The sequence below is a fragment of the Schistocerca nitens genome, chromosome 4 (genome assembly GCF_023898315.1).
Source record: "Schistocerca nitens isolate TAMUIC-IGC-003100 chromosome 4, iqSchNite1.1, whole genome shotgun sequence".
NCBI lineage: Eukaryota > Metazoa > Arthropoda > Insecta > Orthoptera > Acrididae > Schistocerca > Schistocerca nitens.
The window spans coordinates 470,694,517-470,722,047 of record NC_064617.1 but is presented as its reverse complement, the minus strand read 5'-3'; the positions used below and the strand labels follow the sequence as shown (position 1 = coordinate 470,722,047).

The 27,531-nt window shown below is 39.1% G+C and overlaps 1 protein-coding gene across 1 annotated transcript in view; it reads right to left on the bottom strand.

The window, feature by feature from the left end:
- LOC126251599 (ATP-dependent RNA helicase DHX8) overlaps positions 1-27,531 on the bottom strand; it is a 136,951-nt gene that overhangs the window by 54,972 nt on the left and 54,448 nt on the right. Inside the window, exons 8-11 of the mRNA XM_049952132.1 lie at positions 23,106-23,312; positions 22,788-22,911; positions 16,531-16,712; positions 3,836-4,083 (exon numbers count right to left, since the gene is read on the bottom strand). Coding sequence (XP_049808089.1) covers positions 3,836-4,083; positions 16,531-16,712; positions 22,788-22,911; positions 23,106-23,312 — 761 coding nt within the window. The remainder of the gene's footprint in view (positions 1-3,835; positions 4,084-16,530; positions 16,713-22,787; positions 22,912-23,105; positions 23,313-27,531) is intronic.

The following is a 27,531-nucleotide window of genomic DNA, read 5'->3' as shown; positions in this document are numbered from 1 at the left end:
ATCATAAGAAATAATTATTAGGTCTACCAATAAATAAGTGAGCTAATACATCTGAGAACTATCACAAAATCAATTTTGTACATTATGTACTGTCATTAATTGCTATACATCTGACTATTTCAAATACAACAGTTGTCTTAGCTTTCCTTGTAAACCCTGCCTTAGTGACTGAGATCACTAATACACATATAGGCTGCTATGCCTGATTCAAAGTAACTGGTTCAAACCCTGGGGGCAGAAGAAGTTTTTGCCATCACTATTTGGCTGACAAGAGAAAAGTAGATGTTGGGATGAAGTTGCCTCAATGTAGTGAATTAAATTTCAAACATCCATGGTGTTTTATAAAGAGAGGGCATGTGACACTATTGATAGTGATACATCCCTCCGATGGAAAAATTAAGCCCAACAGTCCACTGGTATTACTCCAGCAGAGTACATCTACATCTACATAGATACTCTGCAAATCACATTTAAGTGCATGGCAGAGGGTAGGCAAAGTCCTGGAACATCATCATCATCATACAACACAAAATGGACATGCATGCGCACGCGCTCACACACACACACACACACACACACACACACACACAAATTGCAGTCATCTACACTTAAGATACAACTTCTAATGCACCTTGTGGTCTCTTAGCTAACAATGCTATATGACTTTTCCTCTCTTTTAAAAATTCTGTGAGTTGTAATACAGCTACAATAATTTTGCAAATGCAAAGCAGTGTTCACAGCAAAATAAAATAAAAAGAACCAAACAACTGGTGACAGCAGTTAAAACAACAGAACACAATAAACAAGCAGAAAAACGATGACACAATGAAGTCAGTGAAGAAAGCAGAAAGGCACAATTCAACTGTATGACAATAAGACAAGAAAAGCAAAAATAAAGTTAATTCAGTTCGTTTTAAGCTTACTATTTTCTCCATTATTATGGGGGAAATGGAGCATTTACTGAAGCATTTACTACAAGTTTAACATGTGTTAATGTCAGGATGCAAATTATTGAAGTGGTACGGACCAAGATGGTGAATGGGGTGAAGATACTATGATAGCATGACTGTTGAGTTTGCCTCTAAATGAGAAAGAAGTTAATAAAGAGTTAAAAATTTCGAAGCAGGTTGTGGTGGCTAATGGCTATAAGCAGTCACTGGTCTCCGGTTTGTACAGGAAGCATAGGCACGTGAAACCACAGATGATATAAAGAAGTATCTAATGATGCAATATAGGGGCTCAATCTCCAAAAAGTTGGCCCGCTCCTGCCCAAAATGATTTAAGGTAGGATTCCATACGAGGGGGCAACTAAGGTATAAGTTGAAACATAGGTTTGGCAAGCTGGGATCCGGCATATATAAGTTGCAATGTGAATCCTGTGAACCATTTTATATTTGACAAATGGGTAGAAGTTTTGTCATCCGCTTTAAAGAACATGTAGCTCCTTCTAATAGGACTGCGTTCAGACAGCATCAGGTTGGTACTATAGATAATACACTTAAAGTATTGCATCATGCATCAAAATGTAAGCAGTAGAATATTTTGGAGAAGCTTGAGATTTTTAGGCATTAAATAAAGGAGCCAGATAAAGCGTTGAACAAACGAGTCATTTTTCAATGTAGTCGGTTCTTTGCTCTGTTCCAGAATGATGTGTGGTTTATGCTCTCAACCCCTACTACCAATACTGTTGTTACTTCCAACAACCTCTGGACCACAAACTCCTGTACACTGGGGCTTCGCCCACCAATGCTGTTTCCTTCATCCCCCCTCCCCTTCTACTCTCTACTCATTTTCTAATATTCTCATAGTGGCATTTTGCTTCCTGGGTTCATTGTCATGTACTGAATTCAGTTTACAGGTTTTTTACCTATAAGGCTGCCGCCAGCAAGTTGTGCTTCCATCCCCCCTCCCACCCCCCACCCCGCTTCTCCCCCTATAAAAACACTCCCACTCTACATGTCTGTGGGTGTACACTTTTGATGCTTTGAAAATGGACAATTTGTGGTTTAATGTCTGTTTTACATGGGGCATATTATGAAATAGGTGTTTTATGTAATTGGAATTTGTTAAGTTCAGTGTGATAAAAATTTTTATGCTTGTAAATGGTTGACAGTGATGAGGATTTTAATCTCTTTTTGTTTTCCTTTAATATTAATGTCGCTGTTCACAATTAATGATTTTTACGTACCAACATACAACATTGTAATACAAGCCGTATATGGCGCTGCCGTATATTACTGGTGAGTGGTATTAGTTATTTGACTCTTTTTGGTAAAGATTTAAAAAGTTCAACTGTTTTTCAGTACTGTTGTTGCTGTTCACATTTAATGATTGTTATGTGCCTACATGATAAACAAATCTGTAATACTCGCCATATGTGGTGCTGTTGTGTACTACTGGTCAGTGATTTTAAGTATTTGACTCTTTTTTGTACAGATTTTAAAAAAGTATGAACTTTATTATGGACCTGTATGATTATTGTATGAATTGTATTACTGATGGATGGAGAAGATTTTAATAAATAAAAAGGTTTCCTGTATCCTGACAGGGCGCCCCCTTCCTGCAGTTTCCTTACGACAGAGGGAGGAGTAAATTGCCAGTTATCTGCAAGCACTGTGAATGTACATTACAAATTTTTTGACATCTTCGGAAATGCCGTTTCTGACTTTGTTATGTAAGTTTAAAATGATATGTTCTGTACCTTTGGTATATACTTAAGTATTCAGTAATTACTGAATTATGCACGAGTGTAAATTTGATTTCTGCCCTGTAGGTTAATTTGAAAATGGGTCTCGGCCTGAATCTAGTCACTGAATGAAAAATAAAATATTTAAGATGAGGGATATCATGTTTGGTAGCGTGTTCAGCAACAGGGTGGTCCACTTGTTACTTGGCCACAGTTTGTCGGTGGCCATTCATGCGGACAGACAGCTTGTTGGTTATCATGCCTACATAGAATGCAGCACAGAGGTAACAGCTTAGCTTGTAAATCACATGACTGGTTTCACAGGTAGCCCTGCCTTTGATGGGATAGGTGATGTTAGTGGCCGGACTGGAATAGGTGGTGGTGTATATGTGCGGATGGATATGTGTGTCTGTGTGCGAGTGAATACCTGTCCTTTTTTCCCCCTAAGGTAAGTCTTTCCGCTCCCGGGATTGGAATGACTCCTTACCCTCTTTCTTAAAACCCACATCCTTTCGTCTTTCCCTCTCCTTCCCCCTTTCCTGATGAAGCAACCTTGGGTTGCGAAAACTTGAAAATTGTGTGTGTGTTTGTGTGTTTTTTATTGTTTATATTGTCTCAATCAATATACCAACGCTTTCGTTTGGTAAGTTACAGCTTCTTTGTTTTTAGGTATATTAATTATATAAACTGTTAGTCTTCCACTGAGGCACTATTCTCTACTCTTCAGTGAAGTATACAATGCAATGAACATTTGCAACAAATTGAAACTGAGTGTCCCTGAAGCTGCAGCTGAGTCAAACACTCCACTGTATACATTTCCCCCAGAGGTGCTAGTGCTGCAGCATAGCACAAGACTTTCTATGAAAGTGCAACATGCAAGTAAAAGTTTTGAGTCAATCTGTGACATGTCCATGGATATTGCAATTAGTAGTGCAGTGCTCAGAAAAGGTAGGGATACAGACTGTAGCCCCAGCTTGGCAAACAATTTTAACTTGTGACAAATGTCAAGTCTTCCATTTTTTGCAGGAAGCATGTAATTACTTGAGATTATGGTAGAAGCAAGTCTTGTACATAACTAAGAGAAATGTATGCTACTAATCTATGGTTAAAAGAATTTGCAAAATAGACATAGAGGAAGGACTGACTCACTTGATTACAGTTTCAGGACTGGTACAATCTTCAAATCTGATGGTGTAACCCACCTCCTGACCAAGTCGACATCCAAATTCTTCAGCAACTCTCTTTGCAACAGACATAGCAGCGACTCTCCTGGGCTGTGTACAGCCAATTTTCCCTCTGCTTGTAAAACCAGCTTCGGCTAAATACTGGGTAATCTGGGTTGTTTTTCCTGATCCAGTCTCACCTATTACAATAAGAATTTGGTTTTCTGTCACAGCCTGCAAGCAAAAATAAATAAACAGTACTGCATGTCTTGCAAATCAGTAGTCATTTACAAAGATCACATATAGCTCCCACGAGGATGTTATAGACTAGCCCTCTTCAATTTTCTTCTTACTTATAGGACTTAAAGGTCAGTGCCCGAACATCAGTTTCCAAAAACAATATTTACAAAGGTCACATATAGCTTCCAAGAGGCTCTTATAGATTGGCCCTCTTCAGTTTTCTTTATACTTATAAGATTTGGAGGTCAGCGCCTGGACATCATTTTCCAAAAACAATATGACAACATATTTCTTAAAAATTTAAAATTTGAATTTTAACAGTATCATTCATAACTAACTGTGTAGCATTCTAGTCTTCATATTCCAAGGATATATGTTTGATTCTTTGCTAGAAGCAACTGTTTTATTTTATTTCTATATTTATTATCAAACTGAAATGTTAATAACAAATACTGAATTATACCTGTTTAACAAAAATTTAAAAACCATGATCAAATTTCACATAATTATTATTCATCATCATCATCATCATCATCATTTAAGACTGATTATGCCTTTCAGCGTTCAGTCTGGAGCATAGTCCCCCTTATAAAATTCCTCCATGATCCCCTATTCAGTGCTAACATTGGTGCCTCTTCTGATGTTAAGCCTATTACTTCAAAATCATTCTTAACCGAATCCAGGTACCTTCTCCTTGGTCTGCCCCAACTCCTCCTACCCTCTACTGCTGAACCCATTAGTCTCTTGGGTAACCTTGCTTCTCCCATGCGTGTAACATGACCCCACCATATAAGCCTGTTCGCCCTGACTGCTACATCTATAGAGTTCATTCCCAGTTTTTCTTTGATTTCCTCATTGTGGACACCCTCCTGCCATTGTTCCCATCTACTAGTACCTGCAATCATCCTAGCTACTTTCATATCCGTAACCTCAACCTTATTGATAAGGTAACCTGAATCCACCCAGCTTTCGCTCCCATACAACAAAGTTGGTCGAAAGATTGAATGGTGCACAGATAACTTAGTCTTGGTACTGACTTCCTTCTGAGCGCTCACTGCATTAGCTTTCCAGTTCTGTCACTATGTTGCCATCCTGTGTGAATATGCATCCTAAATACTTGGAACCGTCCACCTGTTATAACTTTGTTCCTCCTATTTGGCACTCAATCCATTTATATCTCTTTCCCACTGACATTACTTTCGTTTTGCAGATGCTAATCTTCATACCATAGTCCTTACATTTCTGATATAGCTCTGAAATATTACTTTGCAAACTTTCAATCGAATCTGCCATCACAACTAAGTCATCCGCATATGCGAGACTGCTTATTTTGTGTTCACATATCTTAATCTCACCCAGCCAGTCTATTGTTTTCAACATATGATCCATAAATAATATGAACAACAGTGGAGAGAGGTTGCAGCCTTGTCTTACCCCTGAAACTACTCTGAACCACGAACTGAATTTATCGTCAACTCTAACTGCTGCCTGACTATCCATGTAAAGACCATTAATTGCTTGCAAAAGTTTGCCTCCTATTCCATAATCTCGTAGAACAGACAATAACTTCTTCCTGGGAACCCGGTCATATGCCTTTTCTAGATCTATAAAGCATAGATACAATTCCCTGTTCCACTCGTAACACTTCTCCATTATTTGCCGTAAGCTAAAGATCTGGTCCTGACAACCTCTAAGAGGCCTAAACCCACACTGATTTTCATCCAATTGGTCCTCAACTAATACTCGCACTTTCCTTTCAACAATACCTCAGAAGATTTTACCCACAACGCTGATTAAAGAGATACCTCTGTAGTTGTTACAACCTTTTCTGTTTCCATGTTTAAAGATTGGTGTGATTACTGCTTTTGTCCAGTCTGATGGAACCTGTCCCAACTCCCAGGCCATTTCAATTATCCTGTGTAACCATTTAAGACCTGACACTCCACTGTATTTGATGAGTTCCAACTTAATTTCATTCACCCCAGCTGCTTTATTGCACTGCAGTCTATTGACCATTTTCTCCACTTCCTCAAATGTGATCCTATTTCCATCATCATTCCTATCCCATTGTACATCGAAATATGAAACATTACTGATCATATTTTCACCTACATTGAGCAACTCTTCAAAATATTCCCTCCATCTGCCCAAGGAATCCACAGGATTCACCAGCAGTTTTCCTGACCTGTCTAAAATACTTGTCATTTCCTTCTTACCTCCATTTCGAAGACTGCTAATTACACTCCAGAATGGTTTTCCAGCAGCTTGACCCAAAGTCTCCAACCTGTTTCCAAAGTCTTCCCAAGATTTCTTCTTGGATGCTGCAATTATCTGTTTGGCTTTGTTTCTCTTTCTTCAACATAACTTTCTCTGTCTATCTGAGTTCTAGTATGTAGCCATTTTTGATACGCCTCCTTTTTCCTTTTACAGGCTGCCTTGACTGTGTCATTCCACCAAGCTGTTTGCTTCATCCTACCTTTACACACTACTGTTCCAAGACATTCTTTAGCCACTTCTAGTACTGTGTCCCTTTACCTTGTCCATTCCTTTTCCAATGACTGTAATTGACTACATTCAACTAACTGGTACCTTTCTGAGATCACTGTTATGTACTTGTGCCCGATTTCCTTATCCTGAAGTTTCTCCACTCTTATCCTCCTACATATGGACCTGACCTCCTGCACTTTCGGCCTCACAATACCAATTTCACTGCAGATAAAATAATGATCAGTGTCATCAAAAAATCCCCTGAATACACATGTGTCCCTCACAGCCTTCCTGAATTCCTGATCTGTTATTATATAGTCAATGACAGATCTGGTTCCCCTGCCTTCCCAAGTATACCGGTGAATGTTCTTATGTTTAAAAAAGTAGTTTATGATTACTAAGCCCATACTGGCACAGAAATCCAAGAGTAGTTTCCCGTTCCTGTTGGCCTCCATATCTTCTTCAATTTACCCATAACCTTTTCATACCCTTCTGTTTGATTTCCAATCCTGGCATTAAAATCACCCATGAGCAGAACACTGTCCTTGTCCTTTACTCTAACAACTACATCACTGAGTGCATCATAAAAACTGTCCATCTTATCTTGATCTGTCCCTTCACAATGTGAATATACTGACACAATCCTAATTTTCTTGCTAGACACTGTCAAATCTATCCACATCAGTTGTTCGTTTACATACCTTATTGCAACTACGCTGGGTTCCATTTCTTTCCTGATGTAAAGCCCTACACCCCATTGTGCTATTCCTGCTTTGACTCCTGACAGGTAGATCTTGTATTCTCCCACTTCCTCTTCTTTCTCACCCCTTATCCGAACGTTACTAACAGCTAAAATGTCCAGCCCCATCTTACTTGCAGCCTCTGCCAGCTCTGCCTTCTTCCCAGAGTAGCCCCCATTGATATTAATAGCTCCCCATCTCATTGCCATTTGTTTGCCAAGTCGTATCTTACGAGTCCCTGGTTTGTCAGTTAGAGGTGGGACTCCGTCACCTCCAAAGGTCCCAGGCATTTTGCTCTGATTGTTGCCAGCATCATATTTAAAGTACCAGGGAAGCAGGTTGCTAGCCTTACTTGGCCCGAGTCCCATTGAGTTTTACCCCTAATGGTTGAGGCACTAACCGGTGGATTTGGTAGTCTTTGCCATATGAGCACAAAGGTGACCACGACTCAGAATATGTCCGAGATGCCCAGCCTTATTCCAAAGTAACTGGTATCCCTACTGTCGGGACCACTTACTTGGCCACTCATACGTTACCCGTGGTTCATGAACTAGGACATGACAATAGGAACCCGTTATTTTAATTTGAAAAATATAGAATGCAAATAAAAGAAAAATAATTTTTATAGTGAGAATTAAACATACAACTTCACAGTTTGAAGGCTATAACACTACAAATTTAGCTAAAGACTATTCTGTTAAAATACTAGCACTGCTTTATACTTTACAGTGTTTTTTCGAGTGTTTTTGAGAAGTGTGTCCTGTTTTGAAAACTGATGTCTGTGTACTTAACTTCAAATAAATCCAATATGTACGAAGAAGGACGAAGAGGGGAGAGCAGTCCATGAGGTCAGGTAACAAATCACTGTCTCTAGAGGGCAGTAAATGGGGTGTGCCACAAGGCAGCCTTTCCACTCTTTTCACTTAGATTTCAAAAGTTGTAGATCATCTCTTACATTTCTCAGTTCTCTGAACATTCAATTAGGAATGGAATTAAACATTTATTGTAAACATTTATTGATGTATGTACCGCATTCTGTGTCATAAATGTCACATGATGTATTTAGCTGCACTGGCATGAATTTGAGACAAGTGCAGTGCCCTGTTTACAAAATTATGACAAACAACGTACTGAGCATGTTTTTGGCATCGGGCTAGAATGATGTACTAATAAATTTTAGTTTTTTATGAAAGCTTACAGATTCTGTGGAAGCATGATTTTGATGTTTGACATGTTTGTAGTGATTGTGAAACATAAAATAAAGAAGTTAATTGCACCTTCCAAAAAATCATTTAGAAAATGTAGTGATCCTTTATGTAAGTCAACAATAGCTGATCAAGTAATGAACTTTGAAGGGTCATCAAGCTCCAAGCTGTCCCAGTCTTTAAGTTTTATTATTGAAGCCTACAATGTTAAGGTCATGCCATTATAGTACTGGAAATGGGAATCTTAATTTCAATAATAAGATCCTTTCCTAGGCCCTGACAGAACTTCAAGAAGCCTTGCTGGACTAATTTTACATCTGATCATGATAAATACCTTGGATGGATACCCCATCCCCTGAGAAAAGAAACAGCAAGCAATTTGTACGAGCTGGACAGTGGAAATTCTGAAGTTGCAGATGACCTATTCTACATGTTAGAATGATGCACAAAGATAAAATGAGCTGAATTGTCTGAGAACACAGACTTCAAGAACTCCAGCAGAAATGCATGGAGCCTATTAATGAAGCAGGGAGCCAGTTAACAAATATCTCGTGTAGAACAAGGAGTGATTGCAAATCAAGTATAAACCCTTATAACACCACTAGAAAAAGTTCCAAAGGACTAAGCTCCTACAAGGGATATTAAACAAGTACTTAAACACTTAAAAAATTGCAAGAAAACACAATGCAACATCTTTAACACTCCACATCTACATCTACGTGGATACTCCGCAAACCACATCTTAAGTGCCTGGCAGAGGTTTCATCAAACCATCTTCACAATAATTCTCTACTCCATTCTCAAACAGTGCACGGGAAAAAATGAACACCTATATCTTTCTGTGTGAGCTCTGATATTATTACGATGATCCAATCTCCCTGTTTAGGTTGGTGTCAACTAAATATTTTTTCATTTGGAGGAGAAAGCTGGCGATTGTAATTTTGTGAGAAGATTCCGGTGCAATGAAAAACATCTTTGTTTTAATTATTCCACACCAAATCTTTTATAACGTCAGTGACACATTCTCTGCTATTTAGTGATATACAAAACTTGCTGCTCTTCTTTTTACTTTCTCGATGTACTCCATTAATCCTATCTGGTATGGATCCCATACTACACAGCAGTACTCCAAAAGAGGATGGACATGCATAGTGTAGGCAGTCTCTTTAATGGATCTGTTACATTTTCTAAGTGTTCTGCCAATAAAACACAGTCTTTGGTTTGCCTTCCCCACAACATTTTCAGTGTGTTCTTTCCAATTTAAGTTGTTCATAACTGTAAGTCCTAGATATTTAGTTGAATTTATAGCCTTTAGATTTGACTGATTTACTACATAAGAAGTTTAACAGATTCCTTTTAGCACTCATATGGATGGCCTCTCACTTTTTATTATTTAGGGTCAACTGCCAGTTTCTGCAGAGATATCTTTTCTAAATTGTTTTGCAATTTGTTTAAATCTTCTGATAACTTTAATAGACAATAAATGATAGCATCATCTGCAAACCACCTAAGATGGATGCTCAGATCGTCTCCTAAATAATTTATATAGATAATGAACAGCAGATGGCCTTTAACACTACTCTGAGGAACACCAGAAATCACTTCTGTTTTGCTTGATGACTTTCCATCAATTACTATGAACTGGGACCTATTTGACAGGAAACCATGAATTCAGTCACATAGCTGAGATGATATTCCATAAGCATGCAATTTCACTACATGTTGCTCGTGTGGCACAGTATCAAAAGCCTTCTGGAAATCTAGAAATACGAAATCAATCTGAAATCTTTTGTCAATAGCACTCTACACTTCGTGTTGTTGTTGTCTTCATTCCAGAGACTGGTTTGATGCAGCTCTCCAAACTACTCTATCCTGTGCAAGCTTCTTCATTTCCATGTAACTACTGCACCCTACATCCTTCTAAATCTGCTTAGTGTATTCATCTCTTGGTCTCCATCTACAATTTTTACCCTCCACACTGCCCTCCAATACTAAACTGGTGATCCCTTGATGCTTCAGAACATGTCCTATCAACCTAACCCTTCTTCTAGACAAGTTGTGTCATGAATTCCTCTTCTCCCCAATTCTACTCAGTACCTCCTCATTAGTTACATGATCTACCCATCTCATCTTCAGCATTCTTCTGTATCACCACATTTCGAAAGCTTAAAAGACTTCCTGACACTTAAATCTGTACTTAATGTTAACACATTTCTCTTTTTTAGAAACACTTTTCTTGCCATTGTCAGTCTACATTTCATATCCTCCCTACTTCGACCATCATCAATTATTTTGCTCCTCAAATAGCAAAACTCATCTACTACTTTAATTGTATCATTTCCTAATCTAATTCCCTCAGCATCACCCGATTTAATTACATTACATTCCATTATCCTCGTTTTGCTTTTGTTGATGTTCATCTAATAGCCTCCTTTCAAGACATTGTCCATTCCATTCAGATGCTGTTCCAGGTCATTTGCTGTCTCCGACAGAATTACAATGGCATTAGCAAAACTCAAAGCTTTTATTTCTTCTCCATGGATTTTAATTCCTACTCCAAATTTTTCTTTTGTTTCCTTTACTGGTTGCTCAATGTATAGATTGAATAACATTGTGGATAAGCTACAACCCTGTCTCACTCCCTTCCCAACCACTGCTTCCCCTTCATGCCCCTCGACTCTTATAACTCACATTAATGATATTGGCCTGCAATTTAGTGGATTAGTCCTGCTACCTTTCTTGAATATCGGTGTGACTTGTGCAACTTTTCAGTCCTTGGGTACGAATCTTTTGTCAAGCAAGCGGTTGTATACGATTGTTCAGTAGGGAGCTATTGCAGAGGCATATCCTGAAAGGAAACTTATTGGTACACAGTCTGGACCAGAAGACTTGCTTTTATTAAGTGATTTAAGATGCTTCACTACTCCAAGCATATCTACTTCTAAGTTACTCACGTTGGCAGCTGTTCTTGATTCGAATTCTAGGATACATACTTTGTATTCTTTGGTGAAGGAATTTCGGAAGGTTGTGTCAAAAAATTCTGCTTTGGCAGCACTGTTGTCGATAGTATTTCCGTTGCTGCTGCGCAGAGAAGGCACTGATTGTGTCTTGCCGCTACCACACTTTCCATACAACCAGAATCTCTTTGGCTTTTCTGCCAGATTTCAAGACAAAGTTTCATTGTTGAAGCTATTACAAGCATCTCGCATTGAAGTCCATGCTAAATTTTGAGGTTCTGTAAAAGATCACCAATTTTGGAGATTTTGCATTTATTTACTTATTCCCCTGCAACAGTGTTCTGACCCATTTTGTGTACCATGGGAGATCAGCTCCGTCGTTTCTTAATTTATTTTGTATAAATCTGTCAATAACTGTCAATTCTATTTCTTAGAATTCAAGCCAGATATGGTCTACATTTACATTGTTAATTGGGAAGGAGTGGAGATTGTCCCTCAGGAAGATATCACATGAATTTCTGTCAGCTTTTTTGAATAGGTATATTTTTTGTTTGTTTTTGGAGGATTTGGCGATTACAATTTTCACTCTTGCTACAACCACCCTGTGTTCACTAGTCACTGTATCCATTTTGATGCTCATCATTAGCTCAGGATTATTCGTTGCTAAGAGGTCAAGTGTGTTTTCACAACTGTTTAATGTTTGTGTGGGTTCATGAACTAACCGTTCAAAATAATTTTCAGAGAATGGATTTAGCACAATTTTGAATGGTTTTTTATGTGTACCTCCGGATTTAAATATGTATTTTCACCAACACATCGAGAGTAAATTAAAGTCACCACCAACTGTAATTATTTGAGTCACATACGTTTTTGAAATTAAAATCAAATTTTCTTTGAACCTTTTACTAACTGCATCATCTGAGCTGGGAGGTTGGTAAAAGGACCCAATTATTATTTTACTCCGGCTGCCAAGAATGAACTCTGCCCATAATAACTAACAGGAACTATCTGCTGCAATTTCTCTACAAGACAAACTGCTTCTAATGCAACAAATACGCCATCACCCACTGTGTTCACCCTATCCTTTCGGAACACAGTTTCAAAAAGAAGCAAATCTCCTGGCTTTGATGAAATCTACAATGAATTCCTTACTAACCTCAGTAAAATTGCCAATAAAAGGTCAGCCAGTTCCTGCTCTGATGTTTTGGAATCAAGCTATCTTCCAAAGCTCACCAGAAAGCAAAAGTGATGGCCATCCTAAAGCCAGGGGAAACAAAAGACAAAACTGAGAGCTTATGAACTGCAGCCTTCCTAAGTTTCTGTTACGAACTACTGGAGAGCTTGATTCTTAACACAATAATGCAGGTTATTAATGGAAGCACTCCAATCGAACAAGCGGGATTTAGACAAGACCGAAACTGCACAGATCAGGTTCTCTGTCTATCAAAATATACTGCAGCTGGTTTCCAGGAACAACAAAAATATCAGCCATGTTTATAGACATCACTGCCACCTATGATATCATTTGGACAGAAAGAGTGCTATGTAAATTTCTTCATGTAGAACAATAGCCAAGCTCCCGAACAACTTGGTGGCAAATCCTCTCAAATAGTTCTGGGCCAAAATAAAGACTCACAGAAAATTCTGAATAATGGGCTGCCTCAAGGACTTGATACTGGACCCCATTCTCTTCAACCTATGCAGAGCTGACATTGTGGAAACATTTTCTACAAAATCTGCATATGCGGATGGCATAGCAATTACAACAACGCATAACTCAATAGAAGTGACTGAACAAGCATTATAAAATGATCTAGCAAGCCTTGAAGAATACAACATAAAATGGAAAACAATCCCAAATGTAACAAGATGGAATGTTCATGTTTCCATCTGAATTAATTAAATGGCTAATCCCAAACTGCAAATAAACTTTAATGGCTCTCAAATCAAATACAATATTGCCCAAATTGTCTAGGTAGTACACTGGAAATGACTCCCATCAACAAACAGCACTTTCAGTACAGCTATAAAGACTGCCTCAAGAAATGATATAATACTGAAGCTGACAACCAACAAGCTATCTGTCTGCATGAATGACCACCGACAAACTGTAACCAAGAAACAAGTGGACTACACTGTTGCTGAGTACGCTGCCCAACGTGCCATCCTTCATTTCAATGACTACTTCACAGCCTGTGCCATATGGATCCTTCCCATCAAAACTATCTTTTCTGAATTGCACAGGTGGCAAATTTCCCTGCAATATATCCTACGTTCCCATAACCCTCGTGGCCTCAACTTTTGTTAGTCATTGTCCTCACCCGTCCAGCCCCATCACTGTTCCCATTCCAGCAGTACACAGCCGTCATACCACCATCGCACCCAGTCTTTTTACTGCTCCTTTCCCACTAACCCTCCCCCCCCCCTCCTCTGCCATCCGTCTAACCACCCCACTACACATAGCTGCCTTACCCTCTCTCCACTGTCCCAGCCTCCTCCTTACCCCCACCCAGTCACTGCTCCCATCATGCACTGGTGCTGCTGCTCGCAGTGTGGCTTCAGTTGTCAGAGACTGCAGTCCTGTTGCATTTGCATGCATGTGTGTTTCTGTCTGTCGTCTATTTTTGATGAAGGCCTTGTTGGCCAAAAGCTTTACTTGTGACAGTCTTTTTGTTGTGCCTATCTGTGACTCAGCATCTCTACTATGTGGTGAGTAGCTTTCTATATTGGTATGACTACCACCCAGCTGTCCACCAGAATGAACGACCACCAGCAAATTGTGGCCACGAACAAAGTAGACCACCCTGTGGCATAACATACTCGATTTCAATGGCTGCTTCACTACCCGAGCCACCTGTATCCTTCCCTCCCCCAACAGCTTTTCTGAACTGCGCAGATGGAGTTATCCTTACAACACATTCTCCGCTCCTTTACTTATCCCAGACTCAGCCTTTGGTACCATACTACATCCACCCTCCACCCAACAGTTTCCACCACTTATGTCCTACCATCTCCTCCCCATTCTTGTTTCCCACCCTGCTTATTTGGCACTCTCTGCCAATGCACCCACTTTTCCTCGCTCCTCTCCTTTTTCGTTCCTTCTTTCCCCTCCTACCTGTCCACAACCTCTTGATGCTGCACTTGTTGGCATTCTAGTCCCTGCACACTCCACCAGGCAGCATTTGCCTCTCTCCCCACTCATACACTACTATCCCTTCCCCTTCTGAACACCCTCCAGATAGCTGCTTGTATCCCAGATGATAGTTTCATTCTGGCCTGAGATGCTGGAGTTGGCGGTCGTGTGCATGAGGTGTGCTTTGCTTGTGTGTATGAATGGTGTGTGTTTATCTTTGCGAAGGCTGTAGCTGAAAGTTGTATGTAAGTTCTTTTAATTGACTCTCTCTGAAACTTAACGTGTCTTCTTTATGTTAAGTAGAAATCTGTCTTTTCCAACATGGTGAATGTTGCAGTTTGTAAGCTTTCAGAGCCAGTGGCTCCTTCTTCTGACAGTAGGGTTGAAGTCGAAAAAAGAGGGGTGAAGAAAAAGGACTGGTGAGGTATATGAAAAGGGGTAGAGTTCGGAAAAGACACACAAACCCTGGGTCAGGGGAGACGTACTGGGCAGGATGTCCCCCTGACCCAGGGTTCTGCGTGACTTTTCTGAACTGTACCCCCTTTCCTAAACTTCACCAGTCCTTTTCCTTCACCCCTCTTCCTTCCTCTTAGAGACCTTCTGCCAGACGAAGAAGCCACTGACTCCGAAAGTTTGCAAACTTTAATATTTTTTATGTGTGTTCTCCTGCCAGTGCCTGGTGAGTAGATTTTTTTATGTATCCACTTACATTATATCTTGAAAACTACTGGACAAATCTCCAAGAGGTTTTCACAGATAACTTAAGTGTAGCTTGGGGCAACATATAGGCTTTATTGATTCAAAATCAGAACACAGAAAAGAAAGATATCATAATTTAAAGTTTTGTCTAAAATTGCCTTCTAGTTTAGTAGTCTGGATGTTTAATCATCATGACATATTGCACCAAAGAACCAATGGATGGCACTGTCAGTTTCTTTTCAACTCAGTAACAGATGTATTTTCAGAAGATTACATTGGTGAGAGAATTAAGGGCTGCAATATTATCTTTATCAAATGTAGTTAGCCAGGGTAAACAGATTTACTGATTGCACTTTGTGTATTAAAAACTTTGAGTATTAAAAAATTTGCTTCTTTTGATATGTTTCATTCATATTCTTCGCTGGGAAAAAAAAGAATTGATTAAGTTTGCTCTCTGATTTGAGTGCCTCCAAATAACATTTTGATTTAATTTTTTTTATGAATAAAAAAGCCTACAAAACAGCAGAGTCCTTCTGAATACACCAGAGCAACTAAACAACTGAGACTATGTGGTCTCATGAATCCAAAGCAGGTTGTGAGGTGAGACTTGCTGCGGCTTGAGAACATCAGGCTTTAATTCACTGTTTTGGAAATTCCTTCTGAGAGTGAGGCATGAAGTAACTCTGATCAAGAGTGTCATGCATTATCTTGCTCCTCAGAAACCTTCCTTCACAAAGGCTTAAATTTACTTCACTCCACCGTATCATCATAGAAGCTGAAATTTATTATACGAAGTGGTCTAGGTGAACAAGTTTTTATACCTCATATTCCAGTTATTCGTAACAATTTACCATTTACGTGTGTACAATTCCCGGGGAGCTTATGTTATGCGATTAGCACAAAAAAAAGCACAATTATAGATGCTGCATGTTGAAAGGCAGCATGGACCTTAGTGACAGTCACTTCTTGCATGGTCAACTCTGTGTGTTTCTCCCAAGTTTGTGAAGCAGACAAGCTCACTGTTCATGCCTCAAATCACACTACTTTAAACATTGTACACAAAGAAGCTTTATAAGTCAAAAATAAATTCCACTCATATGAAGTCTTGGGCACAGCTACAAATAAATACCTGGGCAACGCTGGATTTCTCAGCTAGTGGATAGTATAAATAAAGCTTGAACAAATGTTCTGTACTGTTCCCTTCAAGAATATCCCAATACCTTTGTAAGTTCATCCTTCAGTTTGTATATAGGTAAACTCTGCCTCTGTTCAAGAAGTGTCATATCAGTTTTTCTGCCAAAAGAGCTTTTCTTCCCACCAATGACATGCTTTTTCCATTCAGGTAGATCTTGGTTAGTTAAACCAATTCCACGCATATTTGCTGCTAAACTCCTGCCATCAGCTAATCAATGAAAAAGAGAAAAAAGGACATTAATATCAGACAAAAAATTTAACATATAAACTGCTTTTCAATAACATTGATATGAAAAGGGTAGGCAAAACAAGAAGACTTTGACAGTATTTTTGTTGAGCCTATATGTGAGCAGCAATCTATCCTTTTCATAACATGGTGGTTATTTCACCCTGGATTTTCCATTGTTTGATTTCAATAACATTATATTCATCAAATAAGATGAGAAATGCAGGATGTCATTTTAAACATATAATAATATAAAATGTAATAACTAGACATGTAACTGAGATATTTATTAGCGGTTTGCTTCTACAAGTATGGTAACTCCAAAAATTTTCTGTGTTTGCTTGCGGCAGTTGGTACAACATGCAGATGCACTGAACTGCTTTGTTCACGTAAATGCTTGTCATGAGCCAAGTGGACTTCACAATAGGTATGCTGTGTGCTTTCTCTTGTGGAGCCAAAGTTTGTCACACTGATAAAACATCATGTTGTGATCTTTCAACAAGACAGCACAACATATCATTATGCCAACTCTGTGAGGGATTCCTTGGTTCATGATTTGGCAGATCAGTGGTTACCCCTCTAAAAGCCCAGACATTACACCACTTGATTTTTTTCTGCGTGGGTTCATCAAGAATAAAGTGTAGCAGATACAAATTTGTAATCTGCGAGATACGCACCATCGCATTTGTGCAGCTATTGCAAATGTTATGCATGCAAAGCTGCAAAACACTTGGAGAGAAGTGGAATACAGATTATGTCTGTTGCGCCACTAATGGGGTGCATATTGAGGTGTGTTAGGTGTGTATAAAAACATGCTGAGTTACCATACTCGTAGAAACATACCGTTAATAAAAATTTCAATTATTGCTCAAGTTATTACATTTTATATTATTGTATTTTAATACCCGGACAACCTGTACAGAAATTAATTAGATATAGCATTGCACACCCAATTACAGCTATTTAAAAATAAACATTTTTTATGAATGTAACATGTGGTAAAATAGTTTATGTAACACAGTATAATAAGACAATATGATCGCTAAAGTAATGAAAAACAACAACAACAAATAAACAATTACAAACTGAAACTGATGGCCAGTAAAATTAATCTCATAGAATATTGCATACAAATGAAGCTATATGTTGATGGGTGAACTCTAAGGTTATATTGTGCTCCTTAAATTTATGGAATATCTGTAAGATCCACATTCGGATAGTATCCTAAAATAGGTGACCATAAATCACATGTTACAAATATACGACCTTTCTTACAATAAAAAAAGTAAAGCAAGTCACAGTAAATAAAAAATTCAACACAAAAATATGTACAAAATAGTGTTATGATAATTTCACTACATATAAACAGATGTTTGCAAGGCATACCATATTTATGGTTGAGAATTTTTTCTTCGTTACTACAAAGGAAAGTTATACGAACAGAATGAATACAACTGCAAAAATAGAACCTACCTTTCTGGTTTGGCAAAAGAAATCATCATTTACTCAATTCAACTCACTATAAAGTTGGAAAAGTGAACAGAAAACAATCGAGAAACAGAATGTAAAGTTTTCAAATTAAGTAATTATCATATCAAAATGTGATAGCACATTTTTTCACGTTTTATTCCATGACCATACATCAAAGGTCACTTTCAGCTATATCGATTATTTTCAATAGGTGAAGAGTATGAGATCAGAACGGATAGAACAAAACAGACGAGAGATGCAGAGGACTGACAAAAGAAAGCCAAAGTGAAAGGACTCCATCAGCTGTCAGATACTTCCACCTACAAACCATGCCACAGTGATCCCATTCCAGCAATCCACCAGGATCTCCAGTCACCACTCAAATCCATCTCAGAACCTCTTCCCACAGTCCATCTCTCTACTTATCCCTACCACTCCCCACACTCCCACCTTCTACATGCTTCCTAAAGTCCATAAACCCAACCACCCAGGACGCCCCATTGTGACCAGTTACAGTGCCCCCACTGAGAGAATCTCCGCTCTCGTAGACCAACCCCTTAAACCTATTACCCGGAACCTATCCTCCTATATAAAACATACCAACCATTTCCTCGACCGACTCTCCACAGTTCCTTTCCCTTTACCACATGGTGCCTTGCTCGTCACTATTTATGCCACCTCCTTGAACACTAACATTCCTAATGCCCATGGCCTTACTGCCATCGAACACTACTTTTCCAGATGCCCTATTGATTCCAAACCAACAACCTCTTTCCTAGTCTCCATGACCAACTATATCCTCACCTACAGTTACTTCTCCTTTGAAGGCATTACCTACAAACAAATCCGTGGTACAGCTATGGAAACACGCATGGCACCATCCTATGCCAACCTATTACTGGGCCATCTAGAGGAATCCTCCTTAAAAATCCAGAATCCTAATCCCCTCACCTGGTTCAGATTCATTGATGACATCTTTACTATCTGGATTGAAGGTGAGGATACCTTATTCACATTCCTCCAGAACCTCAACAATTTCTCCCCCATTTGCTTCACCTGGTCCTACTCAACCCAACAAGCCACCTTCCTAGATGTTGACCTCCACCTCAGAGATGGCTACATCAGTATCTCCGTCCATATTAAACCTACTAACCACCAGCAATACCTCCACTTTGACAGCTGCCAAGCATTTCATACCAAGAAGTCCCTTCCGTACAGCCTAGCCAACCACGGTCGTCGCATCTGCAGTGACGAGCAGTCCCTCTAAAAATATACCGAGGGTCTCACTGAAGCATTCACTGAGCATAATTATCCTCCCATCGTAGTAAAAAAAAAACGTGCCTTATCTTTCCAGTCGCCCACCCCCTCCCAAAGTCCCACAGTCCCACCACAGAGGAGCATTCCCCTCGTAACTCAGTACCATCTGGGACTGGAGCAACTGAATTACATTCTCCACCAGGGTTTTGATTACCTCTCGTCATGCCCTGAAATGAGAAATGTCCAGCCCACTATCCTTCCCACCCCTCCTAACATGGTAGTCCGCTGTCCACCAAACCTACACAATATACTCCTCCATCCTTACACAACCTCTGCCCCCAAACCCTTACCTCATGGCTCATACTTCTGTAATAGACCTAGATTCAAGACCTGTTCCATACATCCTCCTACCGCCACCTACTCCCGTCCGGTCACTAACATCACCTAGCCCATCAAAGGCAGGGCTACCTGTGAAACCAGTCATGTGATTTACAAGCTAAGCTGCAACCACTGTGCTGCATTCTATGTAGGCATAACAACCAACAAGCTGTCTGTCCACATGAATGGCCACCGACAAACTGTGGCCAAAAAACATGTGGACCACCCTGTAGCTCAACACGCTGCCAAACATGATACCCCTCATCTCAATGACTGCTTCACAGCCTGTGCCATATGGATCCTTCCCACCAACACCAGCTTTTCTGAGCTGCGCAAGTGGGAACTTTCCCTGCAATACATCCTATGTTCCCCTAACCCTCCTGGCCTCAACCTTCGTTAGTCACTGTCCACGCCCATCCAGCCCCCTCCCTGTTCCCATTCCAGCACATACATAGCCGTTATTTCACCGCCACACCCAGTCTTTTATTTTCTCTCCTTTCCACTACTTACCCCCTCCCCCCTCCACACCTTCTCTCCCACCCTCCGTCTAAACTGCAACACTTCACTGTCCGCCACTCCCACCATACTATCCCTCCCCCTCCCCGCCCCAGCTTCCTCCTTACCCCCACCCAGTCGCCACTCCCATTATGCACTCGTGCTTCTGCTTGCAGTGTAGTTTCAGCTCTCTGAGACTGCAGATGTGTGTGCAAGTTGCGCTTGTGTGTGTGTGTGTGTGTGTGTGTGTGTGTGTGTGTGTGTGTGTGTGTGTCTACTGCTGACAAAGGCCTTATGGCCGAAAGCTATGATTGTGTGAATCTTTTTATTGTGCCTATCGCGACTCAGCATCTCTGCTATATGGTGAGTAACAACTTTCCTTCTCTCCTTCCTGGATTTTCCATTGTTTGTTATTTGGATGTTCTATGGATATAATCTATTACGTGGCATATAGCAATTGATTTACAAATGTGACACATGTCCTCAGACGGGAAAAAATGTCTTCATGCAGACAAATTACTTAAATAGCCTTTACTAGCATTTACACGATTTTACATTAGGGAGTCCTATTTCAAAGTGAAGAGGTATCTCTCAATGATGTATAATACTAAGGCAAGGTTAATGTACAGTCTTGCTTTCATTAACATGTTGGAAGGTATGGTCTTCTGTGTATACCCAAATTTAAATAACATTTTTCTTTTGAGTGAGCTTCAAAATTTTTTGAATCCAGAATAGGATGTAAAAAGGGAGACCAATAATGTGTTGGGTAAACAAATTCCTACTTCCTGATTCCCGGATGATCTTGTCTCATAATGAGGCACCGAAACAATCCAAGTGTTTCGTGTTCTAAACCATGACCACCATCAGGTTCTGGATATTGCTAGTACTGAGCAAGATTTTATGACCCGTGATTCCAACAAAGCTTAGTGGTGACAATGACAATATTAAATTCTGGTCAATAATTGCAGTCAGTCATATGAGTGCTCTCTTACGATGTTCTGCCCTTGATGACATACTCTTTGCCAATGGTCTAGCCATGGAACATTTAATGCCTAGGGCACACAGTATAGATTTACAATGTGACAACACAAACAGTGACAAAAATGGTGTAAGGTGCCATACTCAGTGTTAAGAGTTTTCAAATAATTTAAAATATGTGTTACAGATATTGGGGGATGGATGAAAGTTATTCTGGGTGATGTGACAAGCAGTTTTGGTAGTGACAGTCACATCGCAGCATACAAGTGTTATTTAAAACAGGTCTTTATCCATCCCTTCTGCAAATAACTGCCAAAATCACAGCAATAACAAATGTTCCTTTGCTTAGTTCTGAGGTAAATATAGAGATGGAAGACACTGAAGCAATTCAGAGGCAGGGTGCTAGATCTGTTACTGGCCAGTTAGAACAACACATAAATGTTACAGAGATGTTTCAGGAACTTAAACGGGAATCCCTGGAGGGAAGGTAACGTTCTTTTCGAGAAACACTACTGAGAAAATTTAGAGAACCACCATTTTAAGCTAAATGGTGAATGATTCTACTGCCACCAATATACACAGCTCATAAAGATCATGAATATAAGATACGAGAAATTAGGGCTCTTATGGAGGCATACAGACAGTTGTTTTTCCCTCGCTCTATTTGTGAGTGGAACAGGAAAGAAAATGACTAGTAGTGGTACAGAGTACCCTCCGTCATGCACCATATGGTGGCTTGCAGAGTATCTATGCAGATTTAGATGTAAATGATCCTCATCTGTTCCAACTAGGACCACAGTATCAATTTCTAGAATTTTGTGACATCCAACCAATCATTTTCTGCCATCTGGTATGGCATCATTAATATTATTGCCTTGTCAAAATGGAAGCTGCTAAGACTACAGATTTTTCTTCAAGCTGGTCAGTTTCCTGATAAACATGGTAGTAAGATGCATACTAAAATCATAGAATCAAAAGAAAACATAACTTGAGACAATTATAAAATTATAGAGAGGTAGAATGGATGGCCAGTACTTACGCACATTTAAATGTGTCTTACTGGCAGTACTGGGATTTTGCCTTCTGTAATTTAAGTAACAGTGAGCCATAATAAAATGATCAAAAGTTGTACTTCCATTTATAGTATTAAAATGGCAACTGTATATCATATCTCCAAAACTATGCATTTCCCTGAAAAACTTCATTCTTAGTTTTTTTTAAAAAAATATTTTAGTTGAAATACACGCATTATGTAGCCATTTTGTACACAGATCCTACAATTCCAAACATGACCACTCTTCTGAAAACATGTGGATGGGGGTCTTTAACACTCACCTTTTTTCAAAGGTAATCTTTTAGTATGGAACTTACAACATAATATTTAAAGCAATATGCCTACACTTTTACAACTCAATTTTAATTTTACAAAATTAAAAATATGGAAAAGTTTTTGCCTACATGTGCATGTATAGTTCTTACCCTCTGGAAGGGGATCTATCCAATTCTTGTTCAAGCCAGTGGGTATAGAGTCCATTTCTTGTTCTCGCTGAAGCATTTTAAGTTCCCTTCTTTCTTTTGCAAGCGCACTCTGCATCATAGCTGCCTATGGAGAATGAAACAGTTAATAGCAAAGTATTATTGCATGTGCAAGCTAACATCTATATGCTCTGTATGCCTTAGTCAAATTAACTAAATCAGAAAATTTGTGTTTGAGCCACAATATTCAATAGGAACATAACTTATTTTCTTACATTTTACAGAAAGAAAGATTAACTTATGACTAAACTTTAATTATACCTGTGCAAGTGACCCATCAGGATTTTTTACAATCCTAACAGGACTCAAATCATGTAGCATACGACCATGTCCCTGCAGGAATGGTGGTTCATCCTCCACCATTTCTATCTCAATGTCTTCTTCTTCATCTTCCTCCTTTGGCAGGAGGCCAGTTTCATCATCAAAATCAGGCAGTTCAGATTTGTCAATGCACGCAGCAGACAGCATCTATCAAAAACATACAGAATTTAAAATATTTGACACAATTATGCAGCAATCTTCTATTAAAAATATGAAATAGTATTAAGGTACTGAAATTACAAGTGGAAAAAATTAGACCTAAAGCTTTCAGACAGGTTAACACTGTATGCCAAGCAAGAACATGTAGTGTTTCAAGAATTTCTGCATAAATTCAAGAACCACTTGGCCTTCTATCATCTCGAACACACGATATTTTAGATGTGAGAGTGGGATGATAGAATCCTAAGTACTGCGTGTCACATGTTTGTGTGTGCAGGTTTGATGTTTGTCATGAAAAGACTGTAGACACGGTAGTCGAACGGCACCGACAAGTACTTGTCAGTCAATCCATGGAAGTCATAGTGAAAGAGCTAGGAAGAACTATGAAACTTCTGGGTTATTCTGTGTTAATCATATCAGTGACCATTGTTATAAATACCACGAACATTTGAGATTCTGAATTCTGAAAAAGCTCTTATCTTGGACTTGCTGGAGGCAAGACAAATTTCACAATTTGTTTGTAACAGAGTTATGGTTGTTAAGCCAACTTCTTTCTAAAATGTACTTAAATCTGTTTCTAATGTGAGACGATACGAGCGACTTACAAGAGTCAAATGTTTATATGCGAAGTGTGAATTTTGTTCTTTTTGAAGCTCAAATATACCGATAGTTGTTGAAAGCTATTCTTCGAGTACCTAATTATTTCACAAGTAGAGAGAGAGTCTTTAAAGTTCCTGTAACTAGCATCATTCTTCGGAGAAGAAGTTTATAGAGATTCCAGAAGCTGGCTACCCAGAGAAGAAGATCCGCTGGGTACACCAAGTAAGTCGACTCACATAAGAGAAGTGGGAAGTTTGCAGTCCAACTTCACACACTCTTAGTCGTCACATCATTAGAAACAAAAAACGAATCCATGAATTTGCCGGAAATTGTCTTAACATATCTAAGGCATTTGACTGTGTGAATACGATAGTCTCCTAAACCAACTGAGATTTTATGGAATTCGTGGTACAGCCAACCAATAGATAAAATCTTATCTAAACAAAAGAATGCTTAACACTTTGGCGTCTGCACGTCTCATACAAATGTATTCGCTTGGCACTGGCAGTGCTAGCTCCAATTACTTGGCTTGTCACCGGCCATTCTTGACATTATCGGGAGTTTAGAGATTGTTATGTTTTACTAATCTCGTCGTTAGTTCTCATAAGTTCACAACCCTGTTCCCCTACTTTCATAAAATTTCGAAGATATACATATGTAAATAAATACAAAATTTGTTTGTTTCATATATTTATTTACATTGTCTTTGGTACTTAATACTTCTTTTTTGTATGATATGCAGCAAAACAGTCTCCAAGATGTAACGCAACTCCGCAAGACTTGCACATTAAGTTTGTTGTTCTGCTTTTTTTGTTTTTGGAACATACATATCAGTTCCTTCGTTTTTGTTTATTCGTTTCGGAAATAAGTATTAGCTACTGTTGCTTTATGTGACTGGAAAGTCTGTCAACCGGATAATGATGAGATATAAGCGATGTAGTGGCAACCCCCAAACTTTGGTCAGAAGCAGGTACATGGTCTTTTATCCATGAATCAGACACTTTCAATAAAAAATCCTGAAATTGGAGACTCTTGTGGTCTGTATTGAAATATTGCCGTGTACAGAATGCATTAAATAATGTGCAGTTAGAGAGGTACATGAAAACCTTTTTTGACCATTTCATAATTTTTCTGTATATAGGGTAATAACTCAAATATTGGTCTGCCCATTCCACTCCTTTCATGTATTTGTTATAGTCTAATATATTTTCATTTTTTTTTATTGTATAATTGGTTTTCCTACATTTTCTTTGAGTGTCAGTCAAAGTGGCATTATATATAGTAGGTATCATTCGTATCGTTTTAGTTTTTGAAGTTCTCCATATCTGTGCGAGTACTTCACCTTTCCGTTAATGACAAACTTCAAACACATTGACTTTTGTGCGCTTTAATTTTTCCGGAAATCCTATATTCTTTTCAAGTAACTTCTCTACAAATTCTACACTGTTATAATAATTATCCATGTAGAGGTGGTGCCACTTTCCATAAGAAGGTTTCAATAGTTCCAGCACTGTTTTTGCTAAAGGCTGTCCAGCGCCGCTATATATCTTGAATGAGGAAATGTATCTCATATTTGAATCACATAGCATCCAAATAAGTATGCCATATTTTGTAATTTTCGATGGATTTTAAACTTTAAAATTTAACTATCCACACCATGGTAGCATTCCTTCATCAATTGAGATATTTTGGCTTGGATTAAGGTTTCTTTAAATTTTTTGGAAAAATAATCAATTACAAATTGCACTTTGAAAAGCCAGTCAGCATTATCCAGTTTATAGTTGCTGTCGGAAAAATGTAAAAATGATACTATGTGTCTGAATCAGTTGCGGGACTTCGTTTTGCGAAATTTCGGTGTCTATCAATGGATTCGTTGACCAATAATCATCGATCCTTGCTTTTTTTACAATTCCCATAAGGATAGCAAGCCCAAACCATTTTCTAAGTTCAGGTCCTGTAACATCGACAAATCTGGCATTTTTTAAAATCCCGTTTCCTTCTATTGCAATTTTGACTGTAGTACTTGTTGGTTTCATTGCTAAGATATTCAAATAGATCGTTCCCAATATACAATTCTAAGATATCCTTGACGCTCTGTGTATATTCGGGAAATATGTTTGGACTGGGAGATCCTTCAAATTTACTATTGGTCCTCGGTAAATCAAAGTCTGACCACTGTGCACTGTCTCTTCTTCTGATTCAGCCGAATCAGTTGGCAACCATAGCATTCGCCGAATTCTTCTTGGACGTATTTCACTACCTTCCGATGATTCTGCTTCACTTTCATGTTTTTGATATTCAATGTCTTCTTCCCACTCAGTCAAGTCATCCGATACGTCAGACGAGACGTCTGCTCATAGGCAGCACACCGCGCCTGGTACACGCGGTGCTCAGGGACCACAGCACAGCTATGACCCCTGAGGATGGGCTTATAACAGTCCGAAACCAGCTGTATGAAAATAAAGTAACTTACAACTGAATCGGTATTTACAACCTCTGCTGTTACTGATTTGACTGATGGGGGCTGCTGAGAGCTATACCACCTACTGCACTCCCCTGACTTAAGCCCTCGTCAGTTCAACTCTATTTCTTAACTGAAGAAAACATTTCGCAGCATTTGCTTCAGAACTGCTACAAAGTCATTGGGCAATAGACTGCGCCCCTCGAACTGTCAACACAACTGGCACTGCTAAGAGTATCCTACGACTTCCACATTGCTGGCAACAGAGGGTACACACTGCTGGTGACTACTCTGAAGGTCAGTAAAACTTTGAAACACGTATCTATTTTGTATGAGCTGTAAATAAATGGTTGCCACTATTAATGTTCTAACCCTCGTATTCAGTTCTGCACATCTAGAGGTACTTACATCATTAAATGGAGAGGAAATAATAACTAAAGTGAAAATTTTAAAAAAAATTAGGTGTACATATTCATGAGAAATGAAACTGGAAAAAACACATTTTGGAACTCTTAAAACAAAGAGAAGAAGGAAAAACATAATAGGAGATCATGGACTGGGGAAGACTGATGAAAAGGGAGAAAAACTTATAGCCTTTTGTGAATGATTTGATCTTTGGATTGCAAATACTTGGTTTAAGCACCATTAACAGAGATTATACACATGGAAAGCTCCAGGTGATATTGCTAGATATCAAATAGCCTTTGTTGGGTTGGGTTGTTTGGGGAAAGAGACCAAACAGCTAGGTCATCAGTCTCATCGGATTAGGGAAGGAAGTCGGCCGTGCCCTTTCAGAGGAACCATCCCAGCATTTGCCTGAAGCGATTTAGGGAAATCACGGAAAACCTAAATCAGGATGGCCGGACGCGGGATCGAACCGTCGTCCTCCCGAATGCGAGTCCAGTGTGCTACCACTGCGCCACCTCGCTCGGTTGGCCTTTGTTATAAACAGACATCAGGACAAGATTAAAGCCTGTTAAGAAAATACAACAGATACAGAAATGGTATTGTGGGAAATTAAAGAGTGAGAACTTTATGAAAGAGAGCAGTCACAACGTCAAAAATACACCGGAACACACAAGGAAAAGTGTAGACTACACTGAAGAATGGTATACCATTAGAAATACAGTGTTGGAAGGATCAGAA